The sequence below is a fragment of the Octopus bimaculoides genome, chromosome 2 (assembly GCF_001194135.2).
Source record: "Octopus bimaculoides isolate UCB-OBI-ISO-001 chromosome 2, ASM119413v2, whole genome shotgun sequence".
In the NCBI taxonomy this organism is placed as follows: domain Eukaryota; kingdom Metazoa; phylum Mollusca; class Cephalopoda; order Octopoda; family Octopodidae; genus Octopus; species Octopus bimaculoides.
In genome coordinates this window covers 15,818,309-15,827,665 of record NC_068982.1, presented here as the reverse complement: position 1 = coordinate 15,827,665, position 9,357 = coordinate 15,818,309, and the positions used below count along the sequence as shown (strand labels likewise).

General features: G+C 36.5%; 1 protein-coding gene across 4 annotated transcripts in view; it reads right to left on the bottom strand.

Moving 5' to 3' along the window:
- The window catches only part of LOC106881988 (uncharacterized), a 450,650-nt gene that overhangs the window by 25,207 nt on the left and 416,086 nt on the right, over window positions 1-9,357 (bottom strand). For all 4 annotated transcript variants that reach the window (XM_052975660.1, XM_052975672.1, XM_052975679.1 and 1 more), the window contains one exon: window positions 8,418-8,641. In XM_052975660.1, coding sequence (XP_052831620.1) covers window positions 8,418-8,641 — 224 coding nt within the window. The remainder of the gene's footprint in view (window positions 1-8,417; window positions 8,642-9,357) is intronic.

Here is a 9,357-nt window from a genome sequence, read left to right as displayed (position 1 = left end):
GAGAGAGAGAGAGAGAGAGAGAGAGCAAGTGAAATAGAGAGAGGAAATGAGAGTATTTTTGTGTGTGAGAGACAGGGAAAGACTATATTTGTGTATGAGTATGAAAAAGAGAGAGAGAGAGAGACTGTATTTGTATGTGTGAGAGGTAATATTTGTGAGTATGTCTGAGAGAGGTGTGTGAAAGACAGAGAGAGGGGGACTATATTTGTGTGAGTGAGAGAGAGAGAGGTAATATTTGTGAATGTGTGTATATGAGAGAGGGAGAGACAAAGAGAAGTGTGTGTGAGAGAGAGGGGGGGAGGACAATATTTGTATGAGTGAGAGAGAGAGATAATATTTGTGTGTGTGTGTATGAGAGAGGGTGAGACAGAGACAGAGAGAAGTGTGTGTGAGAGAGAGAGAAGGACGACTATATTTGTATGAGTGAGAGAGAGAGGTAATATTTGTGTGTGTGTGTGTGTGTATGAGAGAGGGAGAGACGGAAGTGTGTGTGAGAGAGAGGGGGACGATTATATTTGTAAGTGAGAGAGAGAGAGAGGTAATATTTGTGAGTGCGTCTGAGAGAGGGAGAGACAGAGAGAGAGAGGTAATATTTGTGTGTGTGTGTGTATGAGAGAGGGAAAGACAGAGAAGTGTGTGTGTGAGAGAGAGAGGGACGACTATAGTTGTGAGTGTATCTGAGAGAGGGAGAGATAGAGAAGTGTGTGTGAGAGAGAGAGGGACGACTATATTTGTAAGTGAGAGAGAGAGAGAGAGGTAATATTTGTGAGTGCGTCTGAGAGAGGGAGAGACAGAGAGAGGTAATATTTGTGTGTGTGTGTGTGTATGAGAGAGGGAGAGACAGAGAAGTGTGTGTATGAGAGAGGGAGAGACAGAGAAGTGTGTGTGTGAGAGAGAGAGGGACGACTATATTTGTGAGTGAGACAGAGAGAGAGGTAATATTTGTGAGTGTGTTTGAGAGAGGGAGAGAGAGAGGAAGAGACAGAGAGAGAGAGAGAGATATTCTACTACATTTTACCAAGTCAGACAACAAAAAGACTGAACGAGAGAGAGAAGAGTTCTGACTACAGAAATAGTTCCTCTTCATTTCAGAGAGAAAAACTGCTGCATCGTCAAATGTAAACGAAGACCAACTTTTTTTTTTTTCTCTGTAAAGAGAAATTTCTTTTTTTTTTTTGTTTTTTGTTTCAGTTGCATGAGGTGAAAACTCAGCTCATTTTAGTTGTGGTTCTGTTGATAAAAGACAAGAATTCATTCGGGAACTAAACTACTAACAAACAACAACAACAGTAGTGGCAATAATAGTGGTGGTGGTGGAAGTGGTAGTAGTAACAGCAGTAGTAGTGCTAGTGGTGATGATGGTTTTGGAGGTGGTGGTAGTAACTGTGGTTGCTTTTGTAGTAGTAGTAGTAATGGTGCTAGTGGTGGTGGTGGTAGCAACTGTGGTTGCTTTTGTAGTAGTAGTTGCAGTAGCAGCAGTAGTAGTATTTGTTTGTTAATTATGGAGGTGGTAGTAGTAACTGTTGTTGTAATTGTAGTAGTTGCAGTAGTGGTGGTGGTGGTAGTAGTTGCAGTAGTGGTGGTGGTGGTGGTAGTAGTTGCAGTAGTGGTGGTGGTGGTAGTAACAACAGCAACACCAGTAGCAGCAGCATTAGTAGTAGTAGTACTACTAGTAGTGGTGGTGGAGACCCTGATGTTGATGATAGTGATAAACAACAAAACAAACAAAAACATTAAAAAAAACAAATTTTTTTTTGTTTTTGTTTTGTTGTTTTCCACAATGGCTAATGCAATGATGAGTTACATATGTTGATAAAAGTCTATATAAGAATATATATACATTACAAACAGCTTCTCTTTCTTCAGGATTCAAAGATGCCAAACAAATTTGGGACCAATTTATTTATTTGCCTGTTTTGTGTGGTTCTACATTTTATTCTGTTATTCTTTGATTCCTTTATTTGTTTCAGTCATTTGACTGTGGCCATGCTGGAGCACCCCACTTTAGTCGAACAAATCAACCCCAGAATTTATTCTTTGTAAGCCGGATACTTATTCTATCGGTCTTTTTTGCCAAACTGCAAAGTTACGGGGACGTAAACACACCAGCATCAGTTGTTAAGCGATGGTGAGGGGACAAACAGACACACAAACACACACATATATATATATAGATACATTTATACATATATATATATATATATATAGACGATAAGAAATGGAGCAATAAATAACAGTGAGAAGTGGATCACTGGTGTTATAAAGTCATTATTTAATTAATTATAACATCAACGATCCACTTCTCATTGTTAATTATTGCTCCATTTCTTATCATCTTTATATATATTAAACCACAGTTTTACCTTTAAATTACCTACTACCATATATCTTATAAATACCTCTAATTTATGTCTTACACTGTATATATCAAAATAAGCAACAAGGATATCCAGAGGTAATGCAGTACAATCGTTTCATGCAACTCCATTTAATTAAACAATGCAATTGTTACATCAATTTAAAATGCAGAGCAATCCTCAGTTGCACAGAGACATAGAATTTAATTAAATTAGAACAGATGGACACATTAGTATAATTATACCTAAAATCTCCAAGAAGTTAAGGAGATAGACAAAGAACATGTCTCAACTTCAGCATAGAAGTTGTATGTATGTATGTATGTATGTATGTATGAAGCAAAGGTAGGACAGAAAGAACACAACAAATGGAAACCAACAAAACACATGATGTGGAAAAATAGACGATAGTACGACAAATGTCAAACAGGACAAAAGCAAGATACATGGATCATTCGCAGCCGATGTCCTCCTCATTCAGAGTCCAGTAAGTCCTTGTAGTTTTGCCCCTTATGTATATATATATATATATATATATATATATATAATGTATGTATGTATGTATACACATACCTATTTGTAAAAGATGAATAGAAATGACTTTTCTGATAATTTTTCCATTTTAGTAATTATAGGTTATTAGGTGGAAAAATTATTGGAAACACCATTTCTATTTATTTTCTCAAACATATAATACTGTACAAAAGACTTTCTATCTTTTATTCTACTACATATATATATGTATACATTCATATATATATATATATATGTATACATTCATATATATATATGTATATATATATATATATATACACACACATATTTATTTATTTATCTACTTATATGATGGGCTTCTTTCGTTTCCATCTACCAAACCCACTTGCAAAGCTTTGGCTGGCCTGAGGCTACAGAAGAAGACATTTGTCCAAGGTGCCACACAGTGGGACTGAACTTAGAACCATGTAGTTGAGAAGAAAGCTTCTTACCACACAGCCATGCCTGTGCCTGTAGACAGATAGATAGATAGATAGACAAACAGATAGATAGATCTTGGATAAATGGCTGTTTCATGTAGACAAGTTTCTGTCTATGAAATGGCACCATGAGAAAATGGTATAACAATAAGTGAAAAGACAGAATTGTTTCTTTTTTTTATTTCTGTAATTCAGTATTTTCCTTTATATTTAACTAATATCTGGGGTGGACCTTGTGATAAATATCATGGCAGATATTAGCTCTCTAATTGGTGTTAGATGTAGGCAGAACCATTTGGTGGTGAAGTTCTTTTTTACAGCAGCATGGTTCCAGTACCTTAGGCCAATGTCTTGTATTATAGCACCAAATCTTTATAAATGGAATTTTGTAGACACACAAAAACAGCATGAGTCGGTCGTATATGTATGTCATTATCCTTTCCACCACCACCATCACCATTGCCATCAGTGGCGATGACATGTGGGTGTATATTCTATATAAATATATATGTATATATATATATATAAGCGTAGGAGTGGCTGTGTGGCTTGCTTACGAACCACATGGTTCCGGGTTTAGTCCCACTGTGTGGCATCTTGGACAAGTGTCTTCTACTATAGCCTCAGGCCGACCAAAGCCTTGTGAGTGCATTTGGTAGACGGAAACTGAAAGAAGCCTGTCGTATGTGTATATGTGTGTGTCTGTGTTTGTTCCCCCAACATCGCTTGATAGAATAAGTACTAGGGCAGCGAGCTGGCAGAAACGTTAGCAAGCTGGGTGAAATGCTTAGCAGTATTTCGCTTGCCGCTACGTTCTGAGTTCAAATTCTGCCAAGGTCGACTTTGCCTTTCATCCTTTTGGAGTACCAGTTACGCACTGGGGTCGATGTAATCCCTTTATGTTTAGCCCCTTGTGGGCAATAAAGAAATAAGAATAAGTACTAGGCTTACAAAGAATAAGTCCTGGGGTCGATTTGCTCAACTAAAGGCAGTGCTCCAGCATGGCTGCAGTCAAATGACTGAAACAAGTAAAAGAGTAAAAGAGTATAGATGTGTGTGTCTTTGTGTCTCTGTTTGTACCAAACCCTGGTTGACAACCTGTGTTAGCGTGTTTATGTCCCCAATAGAAGATGTACTAGGCTTTAAAAAAAAAGTACTGAGATAGATTCATTCGATTAAAGTTCTCCAAGATAGTGCTCCAGCATGGCGATAGCTTAATGACTGAAATGAATAAAAGTGAAAAGAGAAAATATCTCACTGACCAAACCCTTGTTAGCAGAGATAAACAGATGTTGAAACAAATAAACAAACTCTGAGTTCATTCACAAAAGTCCTAAATCTCTTTTGTCATTCTAAGATAATGCCATCCAAGTCTGATGAAATCCAATAATACTGAAACATGTCTGAAGTTGTCTACTGTATTGCTAATGATAAGATTCACTCCCCCATTACATTCCATGTTTAATTAATTATAATTAATTTAAATTTTGGTGTTGTTTCCCCTGCTATCAGAATGATTATTTTAATCATGATCCATATCATTTTTAAACACATGGTGTAGCCTAGTGGACAGTTAATACAACGGAGATAATCATTCTTTCATAGTATTTGGAAGGAGTAGAAGCTTAAATGTGAAATTTCACAAAATGTACATATTTAATGTTTTTATTTTACTGCTTTCTTATTATGAAGTTCTTAAAACTTCTATTAGGTTGTTTCACATGAAATGTCATATTTGAAAGGTAACAATAAAATGTTTCAGAAGTCTTAGAGAACTGATTTATTTAATCAAAGTATGATCCATATTCATTTATGACGCTTACCCAACGTTTCTCTATGCCATATATTCCATCTTTAAAAAAAATTCATCTTTTGCTGTGATAAACTGTCCGAATGCTTCAATTACCTCTTCTCTATTTAAGAATGTTTTATTGCTTGTGAAAAGCTCAAAATGCTTAAATAAGTGATGATCAGTAGGAGAGATATCAGAAGAATTTGGAGGATGTTGCAAACTCTCATAATTCAGGCTTTGCAACTTTTGGACCGTAGCTGGAAGAGTGTGAGGACATGCATTGTCATGGAGCAAAATTGGGCCATCTCTATTCACTAGTCTGAGTTGCTTCTTTTTCAAATTCTCATGCATACAATCAATTTCTTGGCAATACGATGTTGCTGTTACCGTTTTTCCTTGTTGCAAAAATGAATAATGAATAACTCTCTTTGCAGACCCACTATACAGTGACCACTAACTTTTTAGGGTGCAATGGTGGGTTTAGGTGACTCCCCTGCATCTAATCACTGTCCTGTTCTCTTGCTGTTGTCAAAGAGTATCCATTTCTCATCACAAGTAATGACTTGATGCAAATATGATCTTTTTCCAGTTGGGAAAACAATAAGGAGCTCACTTCAAGGCATCTGTTTTTTGAATCTCGTTCAAATGACACGGAACAAACCTATCTGTCTTCACAGATGTCCAAAGACAGTTGTGCAAAGATGTCTGGAGTTCTGGAGAAAGTTTTCAAACCTTTATTCTCGGATTTTGTTCAACCAAAGCATTTAATCCATCATGCCAAATAACTGATTTATTTTCAAGGCTATCATCTCCTGGACGAGAGCTTTGGAATCATCTCTGAACAGTTCTTATGTCAACAAAACCATTAACAAAGTCCCGCTTGATATTCTGTAGAGCTTCTGCGGCAGAGTGACCCAGTTCGTACTCATACGAGAAAATCACTCAACATAGATTGGTTGTTATAATTTTCATAAGGTCTGTGGGTACGAATTTTGTATACCAATATTGTTGGGAAAGAAAAAGAGTCAAGATTAAATGCAAGGTATACATAATTGAGTTTTTAAATGACAAATAACAAGTAATTAAAAATGTGACATTTCACGTGAAACAACCTAATAGTTAGTGGTAATCATGTGAGGCACTATTTCACTCTTCTTTAGAAATCATCAACAAGACATAACCCGAGGTTTATTAATTTAACATTTTCTGAACCAAGACATTTCTTATAGACAAAGAAACAATTACTTAGGAAGAAATTCATGATATGTGTATTTTTCTTGTCCGTTATTGATTTTTAATTGATGAAAATTTCATGGTTTACTTCATCAATTAGGCTAGCATCCACTTTTATTGAATAGTATAAGACGTCTAGCCTTACACACTCTACCAGTCCAGCCTCTCTATAATTGTTGGTTGCTCCATTATTGAAGAGATAAATAAATAATAAAACAAAAAAACAAAAGCATTAAGGGGAGCTTAAATATCACTGATGCTGCCCTTTATTTACTAAAACTTATAAAAGTCATAAAAATATACAAAATGGCCGTGGTGTGCATTTATGGAGAAGAAATCAATGTAATAAAATAGCAGAGCCTATAACTTGTGAAGATTTCAGTAAACGTACGTGGTAAATTCTGAACATATGACAGATTGATGGTTAGTTACCAAAGTATATATTGGAAATCTTAAAAGCAACAGTCATGGTAACAGAATTACAATGCTTTAGATTGAAACAGGATTGTCGGAGGATAATAAACAGTTTTGTTTGAATTGCTTATACGGATTGATATTAGATTTGGGTAATTTTTATTGTTTCTTATATTTTCGAGATTAGCGGATGAACAGAATCAGTACAGCTAAGAGAGCACTTCACAGAGTGCATTATAGTATTTAGCAACTGCTGTTAGCGTTCGGTAACCAAATAATTTTGGATTCGATTTCGTCTTTCATTCTTCTGAGTTCAATACAAATAAATATCACATATATGAAAGAATTTAAGTAATTGAATGTCAACTTCTTCCAAAACATTGTGTGGCATTGTTTAGAATGTTCTGTGAGTGGGTAAAAGTTCTACTCCAGTAGCATTATGGGCCAATATGTCTTCTGATTTCCAAAGAGAAGTTCCAACACAATAACAAGATATTGATTTCAAATTTTAGCACAAGGCCAACAATTTCAAGTGAATTGGATAAGTTGATTACATAGATTGCAATGTTCGACTGGTATTTATTTTATTGACCCAGAAAGGATGAAAGGCAAAGTCAACCTCAGCAGCGTTTGAACTCAGAACCTAAAGACAGAAAAGAATCCTGCTAAACATTCTACCCAGCATTATAACAATTCTGTCTGCCCACCACCTTTCTTTAAAAGTTACCAGAGAACAATAATAAAATATTGGTATCAAATTTTGACACAAGGCCAGCAAATTCAGGGGAGGGGTTAAGTCGATGACATTGACCCCAGTGTATTGTTTGCAGTCGTGTTTGTTTGTTTGTCCGGGGACAAAATATCTCAAGAACTGCTGGATGGATATGGATGAAATTTTCAGGGATGTTTGGCCTCGCGACTGGCATGAACTGATTAGATTTTGGAATCGACCCAGTACCGGACAAGGATTCTGTATTAATTTTTTTTTTGGTATTTTTACTTAATTTTTGAGAGCAGTCGGGTTCATTTCAGATATTCTCACTTTAAAAATAATCTCTAACTAATCATTGAGAGGGTGTTGATGTTGCCTTGGCGGAGGTTTGCGCTCTCTGAGTGCTCTTGTTTTGTAAATGAATTCATTTGAGATTGTGTTGAAACTGAAGCATTTGCATCCAGGTTGAGTCACCCAAGCCATTTAAAACACACATGTACTGTTACATTTGTTTTTGTATTGCTTTGTGAAGGAATTGTTACAAAATGATAAATGTAAGATACAGAGATGCCTGTGTGGTTACGAAGTTAGTTTCATAATGATACAGCTTCAGGTTCAATTTTGTTGTGTGACACCTGGGCCAAGTGCGATCTATGATATCTTTGGGTTGGCCAATGTTTTGTGAATGGAATTCGTGAGACAGAAACTTTAAAGAAGCCAGTCGTGTATGTGTGTGTGTTCATGTGTCTCTTGTGCATTCATGTGTGTGTGTGTGTGTGTGTGTGTTCATGCGTGTTTCATGTGTGTGTTCGCACACTCCCAATGCACATGCTTTTGGCTGGCACATGGGGCTTTTTTTTACATGGTACCAGCATGTAAAACAAGAAACAAAAATACCAGAGTTTATGAAACAGCAGAAAATTAAATATATTTACCTATTTTTTGCTTTCAGCTCTAAAACCTTGTCAGGTAACAACAAACAAAATGAATAATTCGTAAGGTGACTCCCTGCGTTGTATGTGATTTGCTTACATTCCGCTAAGTCATAATAATGAAGAGGCTTTTTCTTCTTCCAATTCTCAGATGTGTCATAAGTTTCAAGAAATGGTAATACTTTGTTCCGTAAACCAAATATAAACCATCGGACAACATTTCGGTTCTGGAATTAAATGAAAAAAAGAAGCAAAATGAATATATTATTTGTGAGACGATATTCAAGTTATTCTTTTAACCCTGTTACATTTAAACTCGCCAGTGGTTGGCGTTAGGAAGGGCATCCAGCTGTAGAAACTCTGCCAAATTAGATTGGAGCCTGGTGTTGCCATCCGGTTTCACCAGTCCTCAGTCAAATCGTCCAACCCATGCTAGCATGGAAAGCAGACGTTAAACGATGATGATGATGATCTCTGGCCAAAATATTCTACTTGTTATATGTTCAAACTGGCCAGATCTGACCTCTCACACTTACTCTACAATGTCATTCTAAAAATAAATAATCACTTCATCAAAATTTCAAAGCTACAAGACAACGCAGGATAAATTCAAAACAATATAAATGAGTGGCTGAGTTGTAAGTAGCTTGTTTACCAACCACATGGTTCCAGGTTCAGTCCCACTGTGTCGCACCTTGGCAAGTGTCTTCTTATAGCCTCGGGCCGACCAAAGCTTTGTGAGTGGATTTGGTAGACGGAAACTGAAAGAAGCCCCCATCGAATATATATATATGTGTTTGTCCCCTCCTCCACCGTCGCTTGACAACCGATGTTGGTGTGTTTGCGTCCCTGTAACTTAGCAGTTCAGCAAAAGAGACCAATAGAATAAGTACTAAGCTTACAAAGAATAAGTTCTGGGGGTCAATTTGTTCGACTAAAGGCA